At 40.4% G+C, this 27,568-nt stretch overlaps 1 protein-coding gene across 1 annotated transcript in view; it reads right to left on the reverse strand.

Annotated features, from left to right (window-relative positions):
- The window catches only part of CTNNA3 (catenin alpha 3), a 1,864,538-nt gene that overhangs the window by 612,109 nt on the left and 1,224,861 nt on the right, over positions 1 to 27,568 (reverse strand). The window contains 1 exon segment of the mRNA XM_030204967.1: positions 20,236 to 20,328. Within this exon segment, the coding sequence (XP_030060827.1) occupies positions 20,236 to 20,328 (93 nt within the window).

A 27,568-nucleotide genomic window follows, 5' to 3' on the forward strand; every position in this document is an offset into this window, starting at 1 on the left:
GGGGAATGTCCATTTTGTTTGCAGGTCCCCCCTTGGGTTGTAAAAACACAAAATGAAAAATGTCTGCTCCTCCCTGCAATCCAATGCCAAAAATCTATGAAGAAAATTGCAGACGCCACATTGGATGAAGCCTTAGCCATGGGCAGGAGCAGATCAGCATTGTTCCTGATCCAATTAACTCTGCTAGACCACCAGGTACACAGGCCTGAAGTGGGGAAAGGGTTTGGATCTTGCAGGGGGGGGAACGGAAGTTACTGTTTGCAAACCTGTTGTTGGCAAACAAAACCCTGCCTGTTTTCATTTTCCAATAACAGAAAACAACAAAAATATGTTTTTTTGACATTTATTCTGTCGTGAGAACAATTGCTCATTTCTACTACAGAGTAGCTACCCAGTCCCACCCTTTCAGCTCAAGAACCAACTAGCTTAGGTTCCAATGAAAGCAAACTCAAGAAGATGCACTTTCAAAGCTACTTTGAAATTCCTATGGGAAGATTCAGTCCAAATCTAAGATGGAAATGAATTAAAAATATAGGCACATGGTAGAAAAATGATCAGGTGAAGTCCAGCAAAACCAAAGGGATCACCCAAAGATTTTTTCCTTGAGTGGAGGAGTAAATAATAATTAAAGATGACAAATAAAATGGAAGACCAGGGAAAACCAGTAAAAGCGATTTGTCCCATTCATATTTTAGACTTTTATGATTCTCAAATGGATGTTACTGCCACACATTACCAGAATATAAGCATATATTTAAAGAACCATGTATTTTATCAGATTCTGTTTTAAAATACTAGCAGAACCTGAGATATCTCAATTCCAGTTTGTACATCCTTTCTTGAGTAGAGAGGTATGGTAGCCGTGTTAGTCCACTTTTAAAGGTAATCAATATAAATAAAACAAAATAAAACATGGAAAAGAAAATAAGATGATACCTTTTATATTGGACATAACATAATACATTTCTTGATTAGCTTTCGAAGGTTGCCCTTCTTCGTCAGATCGGAAATAAGCAAATGTTGGTAGATGACAGTATATATGAGTGAAACATCAAAGCATTTCAGGGACAGTCTATGTGCATGGAGACAGGGGATGAGTGAAGCATCAAAGCATTTCAGTGACAGTCTAACAGGATGGGGGTGGATAGGTGAGATGGAGACAGGAGAGCAATACAATTTACAAGGCAATACAATTTTATGCTTTGTAATGGGCTGGAAAACCCAGATCTTTGTTAAATCCTGTCTGGTGGGTGTCAAAATATTTAATCATTTTGACTTCAAAGGTCTTACGTTCCTGTATTGTTTTAAAGTTCCCTTTCAGGATCCTTACCATGAATCACTGGTACAGTGTTCTGGTTTTGTAAAGTGAATCAAGAAATGTATTAAGTTATGTCCAATAAAAAAGGTATCATCTTATTTTCTTTTCCATGTTTTATTTTGTTTTATTTCTATTGATTACATCCTTTCTAAATCTGCCTCCACATCTTTTAATATTACCAAAGCATGTATTGCTTTCATTGTGTGTAAATAGATATTGCATGCATATTCATCTTGAAAACCCAACTGGGTTGAGATCCTTGAAGACCTGTGATTGCCTACTCCTGATCTAGATAGATAGATAGATAGATAGATAGATAGATAGATAGATAGATAGATAGATAGATAGATAGATAGATAGATAGATAGAAACATATATAAACAATTAGATATATAGCTTTTGTTTTGGTTTCTTAACTTGTATTTCCAAGAGTTCTAGTACACTAACATGGCACCTACATAAATATATAAGTACACAAGTATTGCCATACTGGGGCAGACCGAAAGTCCATCAATTCCAGCATCTTGTTTCCAACAGTCAGGGCCGGTCAAACCTGGTAAGCAGGGTAAGCACTGCAGCGGGGCGCCTGCCTTCAAGGGCGCTTGCTTGCAAGCAAGCAAGCTCTACTGAGGCTTTTGTTTTTCAGTATCTAATCTCTTCAGCTCAACTCAGTCTGGCTCCAAAGCGTCCCGTCCCCTCCCCCCTCCCAAGCAGAGAAATATCCCCTTGTGTTTGTCAGAGGATGTCACTGCTCCAACTGAATCTGGCTCTGAAATAACTTGTGGGAGCTCAGCTAACCTCTGCCCCCTGCCCCCCCCCCCCCAGTGACAAGCGGCTTCAGGGCAAGAAGGAAAGCCTGAGGAGGCTCCAGCACAGGCACTCACTATGCCTGGCTGAGCTCAGGAGCTAAGCAGCAGCATAGTATTCTCTGCAGCCACCCCTTCAACATATTGGGATTGAGAGTGAAACCAGGAACTGGAATCCAGCCCAGAGATGGCTCAGAGACAGCACAGCAGAGCCTGGACCCTTGTTTTGTCAGAGACTGCTATTTAGTGCTGCACCTGACCCACTCTTTTCCACCCCCACCCCCCAACACAGCAACTCACAGGACAGGAGGGCTAGATGCCTGATTTCAATTCCTAACCATCACCAATCTCCTATCTCTCATTCCCACTTCAGTAACTCCTGTTAGTCTGTCCAACTCAGATTGTAGAATATGTTAGTTTATGCTGATTAAGTCTGCCCTAGCTAGATCCTAAGCTGTGCTGGATGGGAAGGCTATTGTGCTGCTTCTTAGGATTTCAGGTTAATGTTTGAAGAATTTGAAGAGGGGCTATCTCTGTTCTACATGTGTGACTGCAAGGCCAAGTGTCTGAATAGGGATCTGTTTGTTAGATTCTGAAATTTCGATAACACATTGTTTTTCAGAGTTGGTAAGACTGTCTGTTCTCCTAATTCCTGGTCTGTGTGCTAAGTTATTTTTCTTCTATACTGGTGTAATATTTTCAAAGATGCCATGGCTGGTAAAAGGGGTGTGTCTACTGTGGGGGTGGAGCCATAGTGATCCCGCCCCTGGATGGGTAGGGGCGCTGACTAATAGACTGCAGGAGGGCGCTAGAAACCCTAGGGCCGGCCCTGCCAACAGTGGCCAATCCAGGTTACAAGTACCTGGCAAGATTTTCCCCAAGTCCATTTTAATAACAGCTTATGGACTTTTCTTTTAGGAAGCTATCCTAGTATCCTATACTAATCTATCCTAAATATACAGATCTTGAGCATGCAAAAGTCTATTTTAAATCTGTTTTAGATAGGAAGTCTGAATCTTTTCATTTAGAACTGTCATTCAAACCTTGGAATCATTACCAAATCTCCGGGCACCCATCAAGTTGCCTGTATAATACTTTTGGCTGTGGTTTCTGTAACTATATAAAGTGCTGTAAGAGCAACTGGTCCCTGCTGACAGAGGACAAACATAACAGGTGCCACTGTACACAAGAATGATGTTGATCAAAGGTGTCTCCAGGGTATTTCAGTCTTCTTCATTTATTTATTTACTGCATTTGTATCCCACATTTTCCCACATATTTGCAGGCTCAATACATAATATGTGCATTGAATTGTTAGGAAACTAACAGAGAACTGGAGAGTTTTAACAATAAAGTAATTTTCTGGGAGGGGAAAAAAAGCCCTTATTATATATTATATGGTTTGAAGGAACACTAACTCTCTGGGGAGTTCCCCTTTTAAAAACTGGCCTGCAGGCCTCTGGCTACAAAATAACTGCAGACTTGCAAGCAGCCCACAGAGTTTAAAAATTGCCCTCTGTGCAGCTTGATTCTTCCATATGTTGAAGCCCATAAGGAAATCATTCACAGGGTCAATGAGGTGATCTATAAATACTAAAACATATGCTCCAAATAAAGTTGGATCATATAATAGTGCTGCACAGCTCAGAGATTGTGTTTGAGTGCCAGTTGTTCCAATCTCTAAGCTCTGCTTTACTGTGAATTGGAAAATTAACAAAAGAACATAAATAGTGCATTACCTAGTCAGACTACAGGTTCATCTAGCCCAGTATCCTTTTCTAACAATGAACAATCCAGGTCACAAACAACTGGCAGGATCCCAAAGAGTAGCAAGATTCCAGATACTTTACACGAGGGATAATCAGTGGTTTTCCCTGGATCTATATTAATAATGGTTTATGGACTTTTCCTCCCAGAATTTGTCCAAACCTTTTTTTAAACATAGCTATACTAACTGATTTTAAGTTTCAAGTTTATTGGGCAACAAGTTCCAGAGCTTGCCAATGCATTGAATGAAACATGTTTAAAGATTTATTTAAAATATACTATTTCATGCATGTCCCATTTCACGCCACTCAGGAGTTTATAGTTCTCTATCATAATTCTGCTCAGCTGTCTCTTCTCCAAGCTGAAAAGCCCTAACATCTTTAGCCTTTCTTCATGAGAGTCATTTTGTCTCCTTAATGGTTACAATTTCTGTACCATTTCTAATTCCATTATTATTTTTTAACCTACAGTGGCCAGAATTGCCCACCATCCCCTGAATTCTATAACAATTATACATGAAAATTTAGGTGCATGCCCAATTTGCACATTCAATTTAATTACATAATGCGCCAATTAGTGCCATTAATTGGCTTTTTAACGAGGAATTATTAGCACTAAGTAGATTTAATTAGAACATATGCAAGTAAATTTAGGCACGGGATCTATGCCTAAATGTTACGTTTGGCCTAAGAAAGGGGACACAGAAATGGGAGGATCATGGGCATTTTGTGCAGATCATGGGTGTGGTTTTGAGTGACATGTGGAATTACAGAATTTTGGGGCTCCATGCTTAATGGGTATTTATACCATATTTTTGTTGGTGCAAATGGTGGCACCTAAATTTATGTGCAGCCCCTGGGCATAAGTGCTATTCTGTAAACTGTGCCTAACTTTAAGCATGGTTTATAGAATAGCACTTTTTTCAACGTCAATTTCTTTGGCATCATATATACAATCTAGAAAATATGGTTGCATCTTGGAGCAACACAGAGGCATTATAGAAACATAGAAACCGCAGAAAAACTATATGGTCTATCCAGTCTGCCTATCCTTACCCTTTGTTATCCCTTCCTCTCCTCTTAGAGATCTTATGTGTTTGTCCCACCCTTCTTGAAGTCAGATACAATCTTTCTTTCTACCACCTCCACCTGAAGGCCATTCCATGGATCCAACACCCTTTCCATAAAGAAAATATTATGATACTAGTTAAAAAGGCCCATTTCTGAAAGAAATGAAATGGGTGCTAGGATAATGATGATGATGTAATTGCAATTATGTTGTTAACAGTACCATTACCAAAAATCAGGGTATATAATGAGTGTGTGTGTGAGACAGTGTGGGCACTCCCTTCCACATCAATTCCCCCTTTTCCCATCAGTTGCAGGGACGGCCAAATTTCTAGGGGGTGTCGGAGGTATAGTGACGGGGCAGTTGAGGACGTCCAAAATTTGGATGAATCGCCAGCATGAAGCTTTAATGATGTTTTGCGGTTTGGTTCCCTGAGGAAGAATATCAAAACGGAACCGTTGGAATCAATACACAAGCTGGAGCATACATTCCAAAGATAAGTGTATTGAGGCACTTTTTGTAAGACTGTGATTGAAGAAAATATTGATGCATGAACAATGTTTTGAATATTTAAAATATAAAAAATAATTAAAAAATTGATAGCCACGGGGGTTTTTCAAGTTGGTGATGACTTTTTTTTGCGTGCAACCAAAAAACTTTTCTGAGTGATTGCGGCAACGGTTGAGACTTTTCCCCCCTTTCAAAATAGACACCACAGTACTGCTAGTGTTGGGTGTTGAAGTATCATTATTAAGCCAGCAGTTACGGAGATCTGTGCAGTATGGATTCTCTAGGAGCAAACTGTCTACTGGGAGGGACAGCATGGCAGCATTTGTTTGCAGGGGCCAGAAGCTAAGGAGGATTCCTCGGGAGCCTGGTGGCTGCTACTCCAAGGTACTCTTAGAATTGGTGATTTAGGACTGAAAAAGAACAAAAGATGGTGAAAAGGCTCCAGCTCTTGAGTTTGTTTTGGGATATAATGTTTGTGCTGAAAGAAGCGCATGCTATATGGGTTTGGTTTTATTTTGCTGTGTGTGAGAGGGTTCCCTGGAATAAAAGGGGAAACAGGTGGAGCTTCTTCTCTGTTCTGTGAAAGCACTGCCAGAGCAGAGGTGCACTAGGGGCAGCAGCCATGTAAAGAGCATGGAAATAGAAAACCTGTTGTGAACTGAAGTTTATGTCCCTTCATATGAGTTGGAGCTGTAAGCAAGAGCAGTGCTGCTAATGAACAGCTGCTACATAACTGCTGTTAGCCCATGAGGCTGGAGCACTTAAAAGTTGAAAGGCTGCACAAGAGCAGTGGTGGTGCCAGGCTCTGAAAGTAAAAGAGCTGGACCAGAAAGAAAGTGTAGTGAATGAGTTTTGTGAACTGTTCCTATGAGTTTGCCATATTACCTGAATAATAATAATAATAATGTTGGAAGACATACCGGTGGTGATTGATTTTCCCCTGCCTGTTTCGTTTGCTACCTAGAAGGGCTGGAATTAAAATATGGCCTGGAATTGAACTGTTCTGCTTGTTTGGAACTCTACTTTCTTAGTTCTGCTAGAGGGGATTTGCTTTCCTGCTGTTTTGGATATCTGGAAAGGAGTTGGAGACCCTTTTTCCTGTATGCTGTATCCAGAGCAGTGACTCTCAGCTTTTGGCACACCCCTAGGTGACTTGCCTAGGTGTGACAATATCTCTCTATATAAAAGGCAACCCCAACGTTCTGAAGCCTCCACGGAAGTTGAGGCGCCCAAGATATCCGGTGTGCCCTGGAGTGTCTGCACCGCCCTCGCGTCAAAACGTCATGAAGTTGAGGGCGGAGCTATAACACTCGGAGGGCCGAAACGCGACGCCAACGCGAACCCCGAACAACGCAAGTAGCTCGGAGGGACGGAGGGAGGGTCTGCACTGCACTCGCGTCAAAATGTCATGATGTCGAGGGCGGAGCTATAACACTCGGAGGGCCGAAACGCGAGGCAAACGCCAACCCCGAACAAGGCAAGTAGCTCAGAGGGATGGAGGGAGGGGGCCCCTTGCTAGCGCCCGTTTCATTGGGCTCAGAAATGGGCATTTTTTCCTAGTGTATATATATATTATACAACGTAGAACTTATTTAATAGATGGGCATACATTTAGATGTGCATAACTTATAGAATTCTATAAGTTATGTATGCATCACTGAAACGTAAGCACATACTTATGGCGATGTTAAATGCTCATGCCCACGTTATAGGTACATATTTTTGCTGTTATGCTAGTATTGTATAAAGAAAATTAAGTCTCCTTATTCTTTTATAGAATAGGCTCCTACTTGCTGCCCTTTGAGCACCTATTTATAGACATATAGAGGTCCTTTTACTAAAGCTTAGCACACACTAATGGAATTAGCTCACTCTAAATGCTAAGACACCCATTTTATACGTATGGGCATCTTAGCATGCACCAAACTTTAGTAAAAGGCCTCGTAGTTCATATGATACAGCTGGGAAGTCATCAAGACATTAAATTTTTCAAATAACAATCCCTTGTACAGAATATAAAGAGGTCATATGGCCCATGTCAAAGGTTTCCTCCTCCCCCAGAAAACTCATTTCCATTGAGGCTTGTGAGCCCTCTGGTGGTGAAAATATTTTTAGAAACTTCAGGTTGTTATTTAAACCCTACTCCTTTTAAGCTCTGCTCCCTTTTTAAACAAAATGAAGCCCAGAGAGCTGGGTACAGTATTCCCCAGCAGTTTACCCAAAGCATAGTGGGGAGCAAGAAAGATTTCCAGAAAAAGATACTGGCTGACACCTAAGAGTCCCTCACCTCTAGAGGTCAGTCATCACCGTTTTCCAAGATGCAGCTAGCGGGGCAGGAATGAGGTAGGATTATTCTTGCTCCATAGAGAGACTGCTGTGCTTTGGGATAAGCTTCTAGTAAGGTAAGGTGAAAGGTCTTGGGTCTTGGGATCATTTTTGTAATGGGGTGGAGTTAAAATGGGGTAGGCTTTATTTACTTATTTATTTATTTTACTTTTTGCACCATTGAGAGACAAGCCTACTGACTCAATAAGGATTTGAAGCTTCTGGAGGGCTGTGACATGGGCCTTGCAGTCCCTTTGAAAACTGTGCCAGATAACAGAAAAAGTTGATCTCCATAGACCTACAACTAAAAGTATACTTATTTTTGCTAAATTATGCATTAATGACCTGATTACTATGTTTTGTTATTGCAGCAACTCATTAGTCGATTTCTTAGAGGGCCACATTGCAAAGTCACTTTACAAATGTGGGTCGTGCAGAAAATTGCTCCAAATGCCAAAATGTTGGCATATTTTCCACAATGTTCCACTTTTTTGAAGTGATTTTGCAGTTTAGTATGTCTGCCTCTAGGATTGAAATACGGTAAAGGAAGAGTTGAGATAAAATAGAAAAAAACAGGGAACATATAAGAATGGGCACAACATTCTCTCAGTTATATGTTCTGCAATGAAAAGGAAAAAAAGAGATAAACGAAAGGAGCAGAAGGATGAAAATAAAGGGAAATAAAACAGGAAGGAAGGAATGAAATCAGTTTCCATATACAGTAACCCCTGGATTCTATATATGGCGACTAGAGTCGCTAATTTGTGCATGGAACTTAATTGGGTAACACGCTGATCAGCAAGCAATTATTGCTACTAATTGGCAATAATTAGGATTTACGCATGCATAGCTCACTAAGGGCCCTGTTTACTAAGGTGCATTAGCATTTTTAACGCACCTACAATTAGCACATGCACTAACCGTGTAGGTGCCTATACGGATATTGTAGGTGCGTACATGGTTAACGTGCGTTAAAATTGCTAACGCGCCTATAACGTGGCTTAGTAAACAGGGCCGTAAGTGTATTCTACTAAAACATGCTCGTAAATTGGACTGTGCGGTTCTCAAAAGGGGGTATGTCCAAGGGAGTGGCATGGATGGGTCATGGCATTTCTAAAATGTATAAGCAGAGTTATAGAATATGCCTGATCCATGCCTAAATTAGCCATATGCTTTTATTCTATAAACTTAGGTGCTATATGTATTCTAATAAACCATGCCTATCTTTAGGTGAGGTTTATAGAATAGCTCTATGTGTGGGTTTTTGGCACCGATTTTTTTAGGTGCCATATATTGAATCTAGTCCTAAATGAATGGTGATATGTAGCTAGGGGCTATGTGCAAGGTATGCAGGCTTCTCTATTGAATGCAAGAATGTCAAAATTTGTAGCTGGGGGTTGGGATTGTGTGCATAAAGAGAATATTTATGGAGATCCAGCCCCACTCTTTCTGAAAAGCAATTTTGCGTGGCATCAAAATTTAAGTTGGTCATGTCTTTGCAATAAAGAAAAAAAAAATCCAAGCACTGATTCTCTTATCTTTTAGATCAAAACTGATTAAAAGTCAGAATTCAGTGGGATGTCAAATGAAACTAAGGGAAATGGTATGGTGTGACCACTAGTGTGCTCAAGGGTTGCATCCTACTTAATCTATTTATAAATGGCCTGATAGAGGGGAAGGACTTGAAGTGACTTTAATGGATAGCTTGGAGATGCAATTTGATTTAAACAAAGGTTGCAGTCCTCCTACAAGGATGTCTGGAAACCCAGAAAGAAAAAAAAATGTAATGGGAACAATGCATTTAGCCCACCAAAACAGACATCTACAGCACAAACTTATTAAATCAGTTCTTTAGCCAACCTGGGGCAAAGTAGTAGGATTGCTAATGAATAGCAAGCTAGTTATTCTAAGTCAAACTGTAGCTACTAGCTCTGAATAAATGTAGCATTTATAAAGCAAAGTGTGGTACTGAAGGATACAGATGTTATCTTGTTATTATATAATTGCTATTATAAAGAAGGCTTGACAAGATCCACTTGAAATAAGTGTAATATTGGAGGGTATTACAGGCCTCAGAAAAATTACAGAGGACATCGTAAACTGCAGCGCAGGAATGCCCTTTAACTTTTACTAAATCCATAGCATCAATGGCCTTTTGACCAAGTACAGAGGGAAATCCTTGCCAGATAGGAGGAACATAATAATAATAATAATTATTATTATTATTATTATTTATTAGAGTCAGCATAGGGCCAGCCTTGAAGTCCTGGGAGGAACTGTGAGGACCTCAACTGAGTGAACAAGAGAACGTAGATTCACAAATTTACTGATTCAGTTTGCATTCAAGATGTCACAGGAAAGAAATATATTGTGTCAGAACACACTGATAGGAAGGGATGTGCATTCATTTGAAATGACATGGAAAATGTCAACATTTTCTATGTAATTTCATGTTGTTGGTGTTTTTTTTGGCTGAATTGAAAGGAAAAAAAAAATCTGTGTTTTTCCTGTGTCATAAATAGTGTATACTTCTGAACAGTGGGAGCTATTTATTATATTGCCCCTCCCCCCCAAAAGACACACACACACAGAAAATTCCTGTAACAATATGTGAAATTAAACAAAACAAACATGCTTCAGCTGCACACCCTTACTGACGGGCCCTTGAAGGTAAGTCTTTTCTCCCAGTGGAGAACCTACACTATGAAGTTACCAGAGCTGAGTCAGGGACATTTCCCCAATTGATTACATTGTAAACCTCTGAACTGACCACAAAGTACACTTAACTGATTTTTAATAATTCTACTGCATCTTTGCCACATCCATACCCTTCCTCTTCTTCTTCATACTGTTGGCAGTGTAGTGTTTGGAAGACAGCTAAAACATTGTTAACACATAGACTTGTTAAATCATTAAAAGGATTTTTGGCCTGTTAAAAGACATGCTTCAAGTGCCTGGACAGATCTAGGAGGAAACGTCTCTGCAATTTCACCAACACATTTGATATTTTCCTATCCTGCTATGTGTTTTATAATCTTGCCTGTCCTACAGGAAGCATCCCATTGAAAAGGATAAACTAAACCTCACCCCACCAGCAGATAGCAATAACACAGAGAAGGAGATGGCTGCTCAAAGGGTGGAACCCTCAATACCATGAGCAGACAGTGGCAGCAAGGAAAGACCTCATTCTTGGACATTTCTAACTGGTTTGTGAAAATCTACAGTGAGATGGTAGTCATAATTGGCCCTTGTATGGTTGTCAATAGCCTCACACAGCTGGTGTTCATGTTTATTAAACTTAATATATTGCCTACATCATTATGGAAACAAAGTGATTTACTTTGAGCAAAGTGGCAAAGTTGCAGCCTTTCACTCATCTGCTGTGGCAAAAGGGAGTCACAGCTGAAACCACATGGTCCTTGGATGGATCCACCCTCTCCTCTGTCACTTTTCAGATGTGTTTTGTAGCTCTTGTTAAAAGAAAGACTAGAGGGCCAGGTATTAGTTTGCACTAATGAGACTCAGGGGGGACAGGCAGGTAGGAGGAAAGAAACAGAGCAAACCAGTGAGTGGGGGAGAGGAAGGAGGACGAGAACATTGGAGAAGGAGATAGAAAAGATGAGAACATTAAGCAGGGGGTGGAGAGGGACATGAAAGAGGATAAGACCATGCCACAAGATGAGATCACAGGAAAGAGAATAAAAACAGTAAGAAGGGGGCCAGGAATAAGATAAGCACTTATCTGGAGCTAGATTACCCAAGATTCTCACCAAGAGCTGTTCTATAGTGCTTATAAAGGTCTTCAGGTCAGCTCTACTGTTTGTTACATCTTCCCACCAAAGCATACTAATAGGCCATCTATCTCTACCCGGGTTTCTCTGGAAACATATGCCATCTTATTGAAAGGTACAAAGGTCAGTGGGTGCCTGTAAGAGTCCAGCTGCCAAAACAATTTTTGTGTGTTCCTTAGTAGGTGAGTGTGACTGTTATGAAAGTCAAGTCTGAATTAGGAGTAGGGTTACCTTATGGCTCCAGAAAAAGGAGGACACAATGATCCAGTCCGGGTTTTGTTTCCATTGAAAGCAATGGAAATAAAACCCAGATTGGTTCAATCTGTCCTCCTTTTTCTGGAGCCATATGGTAACCCTAATTATGAGGAATGTTGTGGGAAAGTTTAGTTGTTTCATTTCTCAGAAAGGTGTGGCTCTTCTCTATGTTTGAACTTTCTCCAAAGGTACAATTGTGGAAGTGATTTTTGGGTTTTCTGAGGAAATCCATGGGCACTGGCACTTAAAATACTTGGTCTAAATATTAAGACATGGGTCCTGAAATCCAGTCCTTGAGGTCCATAACTAGTGCAAATAGATCTCATACGTATTAAATGTGTAAATCCTGAAAACCAGGCTGGGTTGTAGACCTCAAGGACTGGTTTCCAGGGCCCCTGTACTAGGATGATTTTATGATTTGGGGGATTTGTATCCTGTAACAGCATCTTGCAGGGAAAGTAGAAGCTTGAGGACTCTGGGATATTTAGCCTGGGGCCTGTGAAGAAGGTAAGCAGAGGGTGTGTCCACTCATGGACCTAGAAGACATCTCTGGTGAAGAGTCAACAGTAGGAGAAGGGGTATGACAATACTATTCAAGTAAGGATGAAGGAAAGTTTTATCAGAGGATTTAAGGGATAGTCCATTACTCCTCATCTTGGTCAACATGGTTGTCTTTTTGTACATGTTTATTTACATGTGTGTATTCTACAAGATACAGTCAAGTGAAATCTTTCTTTCTTTTCCTGTTGGATACATTATTGTTGTTGGCCCTGTAAAAATATTAGGGTTGATAGTCAAAGCAATTTCACTGGTCAGGGGAGGCTCCTACCCTGTTAAATTTCTTGTGCAGGGCTATCCACTGATACTCAGCAGCACTTAACTGAATAATGGTGCTGAATATGAGCACTAACTGCTGAACATGAAGCTAGCGATTTTCTGAGTGATCTGGGTTGGACTTGGCACTTCTACAGTTAAGTGGCAATAGGGGTCTTTTACTTAGGCATGCTGGCGTTTTTAGCGCGCGTTAAAAATAGGCACCCATAGGAAAACATTGGCATCTTTAGCATTTAGCGCGTGCCTATTTTTAGTATGCACTAAAATCACCAGAATGCCTTAGTAAAAGACCCCCAGTATTCAGCACTTAACCATATAACCCGCTAGCGTCTTAGTAAACAAGGTGATAAGTTAACTGGACAAATAGCATTGCACAAAACAGTCCTATCTTTGTTTGTTTTAACTTAGGCAGTTAAGTGCTAAGTATCACAGTGAACTGATAAGGGACAGCTGGTCACAGTGCTGAGATAAACCCCAGCATTCAATATCAAGGCAAAACGCCAAAGGCTGCCAAAAGAAGTACTGACCGCCACCACCTGAATATTTACCCCATTATTTATTTAATATATTTGGATTGCACCTAGGTGTATCACAATTTGGAATCATAATATAAAAAAGAAGACATAACATAATATTTATAGAACAGAAAGACTTGCCTAAACAAAAAGGATTTCAGGTTGTTGTTTTTTTTGTTTGTTTGTTTTACAGTGAAACCTCGGTTTTCGTTGACGTCGGTTTTCATCGGTTTCGGATTTCGTAGATTTTTTTTTTACTAGAAATTTGTCTCGGTTTTCGTCGCTTGCCTCGGATTTCATCGAAAAAGAAGGACGCCCATCTCCCAATTTGTATCGGAAGATGGACGTCCTTCTCCCGATTTTGGCGTCCTCGTTAATTGCCTCGGATTTCATCGGTTTTGGATTTCACCGATTGTTCTCGGATGGATTATCGACGAAAACCGAGGTTTCACTGTATTTTTACAAATACATTTTTATGATATTTCCCTTTCAATTAACTAAATTCTTTTGGTGACTGGAGGTAGTTTGGGGCCTCCTTCCTGTAAAGCAGCCAGTTAGAACTTGGACTATCTGACACTCCTTGTCCAGCAGAAACTTCTTTTTGCAACAGTTTTTAAGAAATTATTTTCGGTAACCTCGGGATCAATTCACAGAAAGAGTGGCTACACCACGTTTAAGTTTTTCAGAAGAGATATAAGCAAACATAGGAGTTCTTTTACTAAGCTGTAGTAAAAAGTGGCCTTAACGGGCCCTTATGTAGGTTTTTCTATGCATTAAAAACATTTACCGCAGCTGAAAAATGACCCATTTTCTATTTTTTTCTATTAATAACCATCTACTGATGTTGCTATTTGCATGCATGCAGCCATTAAAAAGAATGACCTCATGAGCACTTACAGACATTATTTTGTAGGTGGTAAAGGCTCACAAGGTAATTCTGCGCTAACCAGTTAGTGAATTGTAATGCACTGGATGTGTCCCAGGGTAAGCCATTTTACACTGTGGTAAGCATACACTAATGCTTACCTCAGCTTAGTAAAAGGACCCCATAGATCGAATGTATTGCTTTGTTCAAAGTTCCTGCCCTCACACAAGAATCTGTGAAGAAAAGAATTGCAAATATTACAAAGCATGGTGATAAAACTGGTATGTTTATTAAGATGGTACCAAAAAAGACAGTAACAGTGAGTATGAAAAAGCTCCAGTTCCATTAATCTTCATTTCCAGCACCCTTACAACAAAAGTACCCACACATGCACACATACAGCAAGAATATATAAAAGGACTGCCTTTCTATGTAAGAAAGTAGACAAACTGGGCAATTAAGATGTTTTGAATGAAAGCAGCAGCTACATGAAAGGCAGGTTCGCTCTATGCTAAATAGCAAAAGAAAAAATATAGGTTTGCATGCAGTCATGCATGCAAGGATCGCTTCAAATTAGAATAATTAAAAACACTATCTAATGTATGTTTCCAAAATGAGCCTGATTAGTTGGTGACTTAAACCAACCTGCCCTCATGATCAAAAGCAAACTCCGGTGCTAGAGGCTGTTAACGCCATACTAGTGCCGGAGTTTGATGCCGACCCATGATCAGAGCCCTGGAGCGCATGAAACAACGCACTCGAGGGCTCGTAGCGCAAGTAGCATGCAAATGCATGCTAAACAGGGCTCTTAGTGCAAGTAGCTTGCAAATGCATGCTAATCAGCGCTTAACACATTCATCCCCAATGATCAGCATCCAGCGCGCCAAAGATTGGGTCGCTGGCCGCAGCAAACTCTACGCCAGCTCCGAGCTGGCGTTAGGGTTTGCACCGATCATTGGGGAGGAATGGTGATCTCTGTCCAGCATGCAGTTGCATGCTGGCAGGCCCCCATTCCCCCCAAAAGCAAATGCAAACAGGGGGATGGAGGTCCGACGATCCCCCCCCCATGTTCAGGGAGGGCTGGAGATCCGGTGGGTCTCCAGCCCCCCCAAACCCCAGAAAATGTCAAGTGGCCGCCGCTGCCGGCCAAATCCTCTCCCACCCAGTGAGCAATGGGGGGGGGGGCTGGAGGTCTACCCCAATTCCCCCCTGCGTTGTCGTACCAATCCCTGGTGGCCCCAGCGTGAGTAGGAGTAGTGACAACCCCCTCCCGGCCCACCTACCCTCTCCCACCCTCCCACCCAGCGAGCAAAGCCACCCCAACTACCCCCCCCCCCAGCGTTGTCATACCAATCCCTGATGGTCCAGCGTAAGTCGAAGTAGTGACAACCCCCCTCCCGCCCCCCCTACCTTTAGTTGGAGGAGGGATGCAGCCTGCCTCCCTCCTCTTCCAGTGGACAACACCGCAAAATGGCAGCGCACAGCCCCGCCCATTGCATCCTGGGATATGCTGGGCGGGGCTACAAACCATGTAAGGGAATCGCTCCCTTACATGGTCTGTAGCCCCGCCCAGTGCATCCCATGATGCAATGAGCGGGGCTGGGCGCCGCCATTTTGTGGTGTCGTCCACTGGAAGAGGAGGGAGGCAGGCTGCATACAGGGATGAAGTCAGAAAAGTGTCAGGACTTACCCACTTAGCGGTGATTTTCAGTCCACTGACCAGGCAAGCCTCTTTGCTGTCCTACTTTTGGGCAGTGCTCTGAATATCAGTCAGCACACACATAACATCTGATGCTTTTGCTTTTAAATGTGATGAATGCTGAAGGCTGAATTGGGGGGGGGGGGGGGAGGGGTATTATTTAGGATCAACATATGTCTCCAGAAAAAAAGAGGACAGATTGAGCCAGTCTGGATTTTACTTCCATTGAAAGCAAGGGACAGACTCAATCTGCCATCCTTTTTCTGGAGCCATATGGTAACCCTGTTATTATTATTGTCATCTGAATTTATGTAGTGGTCAGCCTAGAGACTAATTCTATTCAAAAGGTTTTTGGTTCTGTTCTCAGGTCGGGACGTTCTCTCTCGAGTTCATACGAGGTTTTCATGGACTCAAGAGGTAGAGGGAGTTGTGGTTGTTCTGTTCATATCCCAGAACTTCAAAAGCTACCCATTTCCAGGGGGTAGATTTTAGGCCAGTTCTGGATTTCTGACAACTCTATCCTGGTGCATTATGGGACCAGTTGCACTGATGTCAATGGGTAGAATCAGGGACTACAAATCCCATACTCTTTTAGGGTGTAAGTTTAAAAGCACAACTGGCCAAGTCTCTCTTTTGGAACTGGGTAACTTGGCAGCTCTGGATATCCATACAACCAAGTAGAGGTTAATCAGTCTTAAGGGAGCTAAGCCAGTCATCCTACAGTGTGTGCATGTGGAAGGAGGGAGAAGAGGATATGTAATATAGGAAGTGAAACTCCCTAGATAGTATGAATGAAGTCTTATGGTACCAAATTCCAGTCTGATTGTGACTGAGCTGGAAGAAATATAGCAGGAGAGAAATATATATCATGTGGTAAATAACACCTGTTAATTAAATATGATATTTTATAATTTCAAGAATACCGAGAAATTTTGAGATAATCTTATTCTGTTCATCCTACTGTAGCTATTCACATATTTTCTATAGCTTTATTCTGCTACAGAATGAAAGCTCAAACTCGATGAACAAAGATTATATTAACATTTTTCTAATTCTTTCAATGACATTCACTTGATAAAAAATAGATTAGAAAGTCATAATTATAATTTTGAATTCAATAAAATTATAGGACTCAGCATTCGGCCACATTGGCACTATCTTAATTTAATCTATGTAAACACAGAAGAATAGCAGTCTTTGCATGCTCAAATCATATAGAACACAGCGAAGATGACTCAAGAACGTAGCCTTGAGACAATGTAAAAAAATCCAAATTTATTTTGTAGTTCAAAAGACTCGACACAGCCGTGTTTTGGCCTGCCTCAGGAGTCTTTGCAGTCTAAATAAAACACATAGATATCTTAAGATGTCAGCAAATATATACATACAAGTAAATGAAACTGCACAAAAGAGACAATCAGATAATTATCTAATGTCAAAATCATAAAACGAATATAATTAAAAAAAACATTAAAATGTCACAATATTGGTACCACTGTAAAACAAAAATGACTTATAGAGATAAGTAAACTTTTAACACAATTGTCAATAAAAATACAAAAATATCACAATTATAAGTAAAAAAAAAAATCAAAACTTAGAAAATGTAAAAACATTGGTGCTTCTTATAAGTGAAAATGACTTCTAGAAATAAGTGAAATCAAAAGAACAGACATCACAATAATAAGTTGAAAGAATCATCACTATTATAACTTAGAATTATGTTACTGTAATGAAGGACGCAAATATTTTGGAATTGCCCAACAGAATTGGTTCTCAGCACCAGGGCCGTGCCTAGGGTCTCTGGTGCCCCCCTGCAGACTATCAGTTGGCGCCCCCCCCCCCCCCCCCGTCTAGCAGAGCAGGAACAGAAGGGAACAGGCAAGTAAGCCTGACCTCAGGAAAAAATAGCACTGTATGTATCCCTCATTGATAAGTCTCTGACTCTAAAGTTTAGCAATTTCATTAAAGCAAAATGTATTTTCATAACACTTCAAATATTTCCAAATCAAAATAGGAATGCTAATTCAAATGTAAGCCGCATTGAGCCTGCCATGAGTGGGAAAGCGCGGGGTACAAATGTAACAAAAAACAAAAAAAATAAAATGTGAGCAAAGTCCTCTTAGTTTCCAAAGATTCTTTTTCTAATCTCCTTTGCACCAATGGATATAATTCAGATCAAACATTTATCTCTGATCAACTATCTCAGATCAAATATTTATTTCAGATCAAATATTAAGGTTTCCTTGCTTACAGTCACTTAAATCTACCTAGCCTGTATATAGCTTATAGGATTTAAACACTCTTAAACTAAAATTCACCCTTTTCTATTCTTCATAAACTTCAAGTAATCCTGAAATATTCAGATCCTTTTCTCACTAGACTCAAACTTCAATCTCCACCAACCTCTTTTCATTCATTCATTTTCTCATTTACCACATAATCGGGCACTCTTTTATAATTTCAGTCAACACACACAGGAACTCACAGCTGCATGTCTCTCTTGGCCAAACCGACAGTCAGTTGCTGTCTCACTCTGTTCCCTTCCCGACAGATTTCTAACAGAAGCTGATTATCCAATCAGAGAGCTCTATTTGAATGCAGATTAACACACAGCCACTGGGAATTTTTAGTCAAAAACGCTAGATAAATCCTTCGTTTTTGGACCAAACTTCACACTTTTGATCAGAGCCATAACCTAACATTAAGGCTGTAAACATTCCATCATTTTTATCCATAAATATGCAAATGAGAACCTCCCAAAACCGGACAAATTTGCATATGATTTAAACAAGTCTGAGCATATGACAACCAAGTACAGACTCCCAGCACCTGAATTCTGCAATTAGATTTAATGCAAATACTTTTAAAACTTATTTTTAGCACTTTTAAAATTTCAGGTTCTCTTTAATTTGAATGCTGTGCAAGCTCTGAAGCTCACCCTGAGTGAGGAGTTATCACGAAACCAAAGCATATATAGCAATCTGGTTGTACTCTCTCAAATAGCTTGAAGAGTCTGCCTGCCTCAGTGAATACCGCTGTGTTGCTTTCACTTCTGTGTTTACCATGAAAAGGAGGGCAGGGGAGATAGAACTCAAGGTAAAAGATTTTGCAAGTGAGCGGACAGCAGGGCCCCTCGAAGGCAGGCGCCCCCCTGCCTTGCTTACCCCGCTTACTGCATTGGCATGGCCCTGCTCAGCACGAGTCACAGGGGGGTGCTTAGCTATAATATTGCCCCCTTATTGTTTTTCCTTCTTCAAAAGAGATCTTTTAGTGTGGGATTTCTCAAATGTAACAGAGTAGCACCAGTACAGTATTGTTTGATTTTGCAGGGAAATGTACCTTTTTATTTGCTAAGTGTTTTCCTATTATTAGGTAGATGTTGAGAGGCCAGGTTTCCATCATTTGAAATCGGTTAAGTTTTTTAGTCAACTCTCTGCTTCCATTCCTTATCAGGCTGCCTCATTGTGGAATTTGCTTCCGGTAGCCGTTCATTCAATAACTAATTATTTATTGTTTTGTAAGCAAATTAAAGCAGTGTTATTTGAGCAGACTGTAGGTTGAGGTACAGTCCAGTTTATTATGCGATTTAATGTACATTTCCAACCGATTTTACTGTTCTTTTTTTTTTTTTGCAGGTCTTTCTTGTGCACTAAGGCCATTTTTAGTGCAACCCGAGAATGGCCTAGTTTCTATTTTCCAAATTAATGGCCATGCACTAATGTTGCCATTAGCGCATGGCCATTAACAAAAAAATTAGTGTGGGAGCACTTACCAACACCTATTTTGTATGAGGTAAGGACTCATGCCCTAATCCTGCACTAATCAGTTGGCGTGCAGTAATGTTGATGCACTGATTAGCACAGAAATGCTCACTTTCCACCCCCCCAAGACATGCCCCCTCTGCTGAAAATTTTAAATTATTGTTTAGCATGTGGTTGGTGCATGGCCATTGCAAAATTTTCACAGGATTCCTCAGTGCATCCTGCAGTAAGCAAGTGCTAGTGCTTACTACAGCTTATTAAGGGGCCCTTTTACAGAGTGGCTTACCGCTCGCTCTTCCGGAAATACTGCTGGTCCAGCACAGCCACCGGTGGTAATCCCGACCCGAGCATGTGCCATTTCTGGAGGAAAAAGAAAACTCAGAAATGGCTTGCACGGCAGTAATCGGGCATCGCCATGCACTGCCCGGTTAGCGTGGGAGCCCTTATTGCCACCTCAGTGGGTGGCGGTAAGGGCTCCACGCTGTATGGTCATGCAGTAAGAGTTCTCTTACCGCATGGCCACGTGTGTCTGGGGGCTTTTTACCCGCTGCGGTAAAAAGGGCCCTCGTGCATAGGAAAAACGACCCCCACCACTAGTGCAGGGTCTTTTTTCCCGCAACTTGGTAAAAGGACCCCTAAAAGAAGACCAGTGTACAGCAGTACATAAGATACATTAAAAACCTCAGAGAATACATTTAAAATAAAATTACTACAATACCTGTGGGCACAGTGTCTCTAAGTGTTTGGCTGCCATTTGAACAATTTTTATTCCATCTTCATTTGCTGAGAGTGAACAGGCAAGATTAGCAACCTTAATGAAAAAAAAAGAGAACAAAACAAAATTTGGTATGTTCTGTTTATTTAAGGTGAACAAAGTCTAATGTGATTAATGTGTGGACCCTTGTCACAGAGGTTTCTACACAGGAACATTACATTGTTAATTCATAAGAAAAAAATAAATGTCATGGCTAGATCTCAAAGGTGTCTGATTGTTCTCTCTTTTTTGGTTCAGTGTGTAATGTATCCCTGTTCTTCTTCCTTCAACCAATAATATTAAAAGGTAAACAGTGAAGCAAAGAAAAGGCTATTGAGCTTTCATTTCTTCAATAATAACTGGCTAATGGTTAGAAGTTTGTCATTTATAGTCTTATTTCTTCAACGTACCCTTTTAGGGGCTTATGTAATATGCTATATGTTGGAGCAATGTACTGAAGCTCGGTGCTCATTTCCCTAATACATGTGTAACTAAATATCTTTGCACCCAAAGTTGTAACCAAATTATGGGCTTCTTTTACAAAGCTGCACTAATGATTCCTGCATGGTAAGTGAGAGAAATCCAATTCAATTCCTATGGGCTTCCTCTTGTTTACTTTGAAGAAATCGCTAGCGTGGCTTTGTAAAAGAGGCCGTATATGCATAATACAAGAGAGTTCACAAGTCACAATAAAAGTGTACACATGGGTATTTGTTAGCAGTAGGTTCAATATTTTATTGATTGATTGATTGATTCATAATACATATATACCGCAAACACAGAACCAGTCTTATGAAATGCGGTTAACTCCCACTGCATACAAAGATTAAAACATCAAATAAACATCATAAAAATAATTAATATAAATAAAAACAGCAACAATACAGAAAGCTCATTATTCATCTGCAGCTTAACCAGCCCCATACAATTGAAGGAAAACCACTAACTGAGATCCCACCGCCCTCTTCCTGTAAAATACCACACCTTAACCAACTTACAAAAACTTTCTGATCAAGCTCCAACATTGAGAGGTCCTTTTACAAAGGCGCATTAGCATTTGTAGTGTGCACTAATGATTAGCACGTGCTAAACACTAGAGACACCCTTAGAAATATATGGCTGTCTCTAATGTTTAAAGCGTGCTTATTTTTAGCGTGAGTTAAAAATGCTAGTGCACCTTTGTAAAAGGACCACTCAGTTATATATAGGACCTCCTCTGATGCATAAGCAAACCATGGCCCATATCGGTTGGTCCGCATTTCTCATATAGGTGATATTTTGATAAATTTTAAGAAGATTAATTGAAGTTTAAGAGTGAAGAATAAAGTTCAGTGCATATCACAAGTAATTTGAGCCAATGAAGATTAAGGCGAGTCATGAGCAGTTGCTCATGTGAAATGAGTCGTCACTGATGGCTTATGTGATTTGTTAAATAAAAGTAGGATACAAGAAGCATGTATCCAATTGAGTGTTTAATAGCTAAGGGCCTCTTTTTTACCAAGCCACGCTAGTGGTTCCCAGTGTGGAATGCCAACCAAACCCATCCACTTTGAACTCCGTTGGCATTGCCATGCAAGAACCACTAGCACGGCTTGATAAAAGAAGCCCGAAGAATTGTTGCCTCTGCTATAAAGATCTACTCCAACCCCATGAATTGGATGGATCATGTGCTAATATTGCCATTAGCTTGTGGCCATTAACAAAAATTAGCACGTGAGTCCTTACCACCACCTGTTTTGCAGGCAGTAAGAGCTCACGTTGTAATCCTGCACTAATTAGTTAGCATGTGGAAATGCTGATGCACTAACTGATTAGGACAAACATGTCCACTCTTTTCCCCCAGACACGCTCCCTCTGCCTAAAAATAACATATATTTTTAGCATGTGGGTAGTGCACACGCATTTGAAACTTAATGTTGGATGCCTCAGCACACCTTGCGATCGGCTCTTTTAAGCTTTGGTAAGCAGGTGTTAGCCCCAGTCTAGAAGTCCCCATACTTCAGAGAAATGAAACATTCATGGCTCATAGATAAATCCAGCCAGATTAGAGCTCCATCTCCACCACTAGTAGCAAGGACTGTACCCAAAGAATGAGCTCCACCCAGCTGATCATGGTCCGGATCTGGGCTGACAAACCACTGTGGACAATATGGGGGACTTTTACAAAGCCACACTAACATTTTTAGCTCACGGTAAAAATCAGCTGTCAGTAAAAGCTGAGACACCCTAAGGAATATAATGGTCATCTCAGCGTTTACTGCCAGCTGATTTTTACTGCAAGCTAAAAACACTAGTGCAGCTTTGTAAAAGACCCCCTATGTAACTCACCCTTCCTTTTGACTAATTTGCAAAACAAATAAGGCAGAAAATGCAAAAGGCAAATGCCAGTTTTTGGAATTATAATGAAATGCCCTACATTGCCGATGCCGTCTTAGATAACCATCAAAAAAGCTATTTAAGTTACAGTATATGTATATTCAGCAGTGGTTTCACCTATTTGCTCTTTGTTTTCTGCACTTATATAGATAACAGCTGAATATTGCTGATACCAAAATTAATTTTCTCTCCCTCACCAAGACCTGGCCAATTTAGATTTTTGTAGGCCATAAAACTGATCCAAACTCACAAATATGGCTGACACCCATTACCACCATATTAGCTAGAGATGTATTATTGTTAGGTCATTTATGAATTTTTTGGCCTTTCTTCAGATTTTTATTTTTTCAGTTCCTCTCAGAAATTAATGTACATGCAAAATTTGATTAACTCACATAAGAAATTTTAATGAACATAAATCAACTTTACACACATCAAATTCTAAGGCTTTACCCCCTAATTCTATACAAGTCACCTAAAACTGTGTGCACAATTTAATGAACTAACAAGCTAATTATTCTTATTGTACACTGCCTTGAGTGAATTATTTCAAAAAGGTGGTAAATCAATCCTAAAAAATAAATAAATAAATTCTTATCGTCCAGCTTAAGTGCTGAGGCTTCACAGAACAGCCAGACTAGGCATGGACGTTAAACAATAATTCTTTATTTCTTAATCTAAATATACTGAAGCCTATTTACTGCACAGACAGGCTGTCTTGCATATAGAGTTGCTTGTAAAGTCAATAAAACATTCTCTCAGAGTTATCTTCTTGCCCAACCCCAAACACAGGATGCAGCAGTTTAAAAGCAGCTTACTCTAGCCAGGACCTACCACTAGCCTAGTCACATAGAATCAAACTCTCCTAGAAAAAGACTTCCTACCTTGGTAGTCTTCTGTTCTCAACCTGGACACTCATATAGGGGAAGCCTATGTGGAGGGGGAGTCCCCTTCTTCTCCCAGGTCAGACAGTTCAGCACTTCCTAGGAATCCCCTGGAGAACCTTGCCTTCTTGTTCTGGGCCCTCTATGGATTTTAATTCTGTTTCAGTCTGAGCCACGCCATCCTGGCTCAGCAGAATAGCCGTGTCTGCTTGAATCCCACCTTTTCTACTATACACTTTAGTCTCTAGTGCCTCATAAGGTGAACCTGTGAGTGTCATTAAGGGGGGGACTAACAACTTCCTGTACACTTCCTCACAAACTTGTTTACATCTGTAGCAAACTGCTAATGGAATGAGGTTGCTAGCTTGTGGGAAATCTTGTTGGTTAGTGATTTAGCCCTGGATTCCCAGGAGGTCCGTCAGATCAGAATCAAATCCAATAAATTTAAGGATGTAACTTGGACCCCAATTCTATCTGTGCTACAAAATATATTCTTTCACCTGGTGATAATATTGAATTTCAAAAAGCAGTATGGGTATACATTTTAACAATCTGTATATGCAATATTTCAATTGTGTTCGATTTGTAGGTGATGGTTATTTAGATATCTAGAATTACTGTTTATTGATACAGTAAGATGGTACCTGACTTTACCAGCCTTCAATGATATTACCTTTAACTTGCTTCATTTTGATGCTAAACTGCCGGTTCCTACCTTTGAGCTTGCTTTGACTCCAGTCGGGCAGAAAGAGCTTGAGCCGTAGGAGTGATTTTATACTCAGCCCACTTGGCCCCACAGTTCCTCCTCCTTCTCCTCTAGACCAGTACCTCATGGAGCAGTGTTCGATGATGGAGCAAATGCCACTGAGCATGACTGGATGTGGACCATGGCTACTGAGACCCAAAGGGACTACAGCTTCTGTGAAAGAGCTGATAGGTGCTCAAAGGAGAAATTTAAACATCTATACCTCATTTGGTTAAACCACCACTGGTGATGCTGGAAGCAATAAAGACTGCTTTGGAATCCTTCCACAAGATATGTTCTTGGACCTTTCCTGTTGTGACTCTAAGCACCTCTCAGCTGCAAAAACGGGAAGAAAACGAAGCTTCTCGAGACAAACAAGTGGAGTACCTAGTAAATCAGGTTCAACAGGTGTAACATTCTGAATTGTTTTTTATGCAAGATAAAAATGGTTCTTTCTCGATCGATTGACAATTATGCTAGGCACCTAATTTTGGAAATTCCCTCAGTTATTAACAATTCCATCTAAAGATCTATTTTCTAGATTTCTGAAGGAAAATTTCAGATATCAATATCAAATTTATTTTTATAGACCACTAAACTCCCCTTTTCAGGGTTCAATGTGGTTTACAGACACACATAAAAACAAAGCCAAAGACTTACAGCAACATACATAATATACCTTTCAGGTTCAGTACATAAGCTTCACTATTTTCTTATGCCTGTTCAGAAGCGTACTAATTCTCCACATGGGAAATCTGCAGCTGATGTTTCTTCTGATAGCTTAAATCTTACTGATATTCTTGAAAGTTCTACAGATGAAGTTGCATCTAGAGCTACCTTGATTCTGTCCTTCAGTTTCCTCCAGGATTCTTTGTCTGTTTTGCTGGCTTAAAGACTTAATTTCAGGAGGGGGGATACAAAATAGATGGAAGGCATTTCTTAAATGTCACTCCCAAGTATGAGCTCTGGGTGCTAAGTTTCAATTGAGATACCTCTGCTTTACTGCAGGAAAGAGAGACTTCCCTTTTAACCGCTGCAATAAAAGGGGGCCTCGGTGCACGTGAAAAACATGCGCTGATGCCAGCACAGGCCCACTTTTGCCGCAGCTTGGTAAAAGGGGCCCTTAACCCTCCATTGCCCCAAGTACAAAATAAGTACAGTGGATTGCAGGTAATCAGACACTACTTAATCGGGGCGGCCACTTATGTGGTCCAAATCCAAGAGAACAAAAACAAAGCACAGTTTTAAAGGTGCAATGTATTTGGGACAATGTATCGTTTAATTTGGCCAGTAGTGTACACAAAACATTGATACATCACCTACCCCTGAAGTTTATATGGGTTGCACACCAGGTTGAAAACTATGAAGAGTTTTCATCCATTGACAATAATCTTCAATGCTACAACGAGAGTTGTGAGGATGAAATCGTTGAGGAAATTTCAGTCAAACATCTGAAGACATCAGAAAATCAGGAAACCAAAGAGGATGACACAACTGAGCATGAATAAGTGACAAATCAGGATGTCAGGAAATTTATTTCTGGATTAATTTTTTTTTTTCATGCAGGTAGGCAATGAAGGCAGTCCTGTAGCTGGTCTAAGAGACCTGTGCCAATTTTGTCCAGCTGCAGTCAATGAAGAGAACTCGTCAAGTTATGCACAATCAATACATCCGAAGTTAACGCTGTTTTGAATGAGCAACTTTTATTTTAATTTATTCAACTTTAAGGTTACAGAATAAATTTTTTCTTTTACTTTATTTCAACTTTTGTGTTACACAACAAATGTAACATTTTAAATTATACTGTACTGGGCTTTTTCACTTGTGTGTTTTGCAATATATAAGTGTTTTGACTTTTTCTGTCACTTGTACTGTCTCATTTTATTTAAAGATATCATGTCAACTTCATTTTTTCGGGGCATCTGCTTAATTGGTACAATGTACTGTAGTCCCAATGTGCCCCAATTAACCGGAATCTACTATATCTGTATATAATACATAAACCCCTTTGATTGTAACTACAGAAAGGCAGTATATTTATTTATTTATTTATTACATTTGTACCCCGCGCTTTCCCACTCATCATAGGCTCAATGCGGTTTTCATAGTAACAAGAGAATACAATCTGCAGTATCAGAATCAACAAAGGAGGTATGTGATAAGACAAATGAACAAGGAGTAAATGGAATAGAAGAGATGTGAGAGAAAGGATAGGGACAGGTAAGGAAGTGGGGCGATAAAGGAGAAGTTGGGAAGAGCATGGAGGGTAAGAAGGTTGTTAGGAGATATTTTCTGATTATCAAATCCCATCCCGTTTCCCTTTTGTGCTTCTGGAATAGTTCTTACTTTCCTATTTGTATTTCCTGTTTAGACCATTTTCTTCTGGTTTTGGCTCCCTAATGTGGACTATTTTGCAAAAAATCATTTTTAGTGCATGTGTAGTGTGCGCACATGTGCAACACCACAGGATGCCTTAGCATGCCCTGCAGTACGCCTATTTAAGCTGGGATAAGCACATGTTAGTGCTTACTGCAGCTTGGTAAAAGGGACCTTTAATGTAGTAAGCTTTTTTCTTTAGAATCATTTTGGTTGTTTTTTTTTTAATTTGCATTCTATATATTTACAGTCAAAAACAAAGATATTTGATCAAAGACATTTAAACAAATTACATATAATAGAATAAGGTATAATTGGTTTATATCTCTTTGTTCAAATATTTTAGTTTTTGACTGTAAATATATAGAAATGGAAATAAAAAAATACAAAATAATTTACTGATGTACTCCTGGAAGAACTCTGTACTACTGTGTAATGCGGAATTTGCACAGAATTCTCCACCTCTGCAGACTGCGCAGAATTCTGCCTTTCCCTCATAGAATTCTGTGCAGCACAGCACACTCCATTTTTGGCTGCCTCCCTGCACACATACCACTCCAGCACCACTAGAGGAGGAGCTACACAGCCACACATCAATCTGTTTTCACCTTCTCTGCCAGCATGGTTTCTGACTGTTCTTTTAAGCCGCATGGCTGTACAGAGGCTTGCACAGCTCAAAGAAATAGACAGGCCCAGTACAGCAGAGAAGGAGGAGGCAGCTGAATGTGCAGTTGGCCACCCCCTTCTCTTGCAGCGTAGCACTGAGTGGTATGTGTACAGGGAGGTAAGGAGGGGGGCCTGGAAAAAAAGTGGATGAAGTGTGTGGGGGGAGGGAAGCTGGAAAATGTAGATGGTGTGATGGGAGGGGAGCTGATAAAAGGCAGAGGAGGTGTGTGCGTGTGCACCATGGGGTAGA

The sequence above is a fragment of the Microcaecilia unicolor genome, chromosome 5 (assembly GCF_901765095.1).
Source record: "Microcaecilia unicolor chromosome 5, aMicUni1.1, whole genome shotgun sequence".
In the NCBI taxonomy this organism is placed as follows: domain Eukaryota; kingdom Metazoa; phylum Chordata; class Amphibia; order Gymnophiona; family Siphonopidae; genus Microcaecilia; species Microcaecilia unicolor.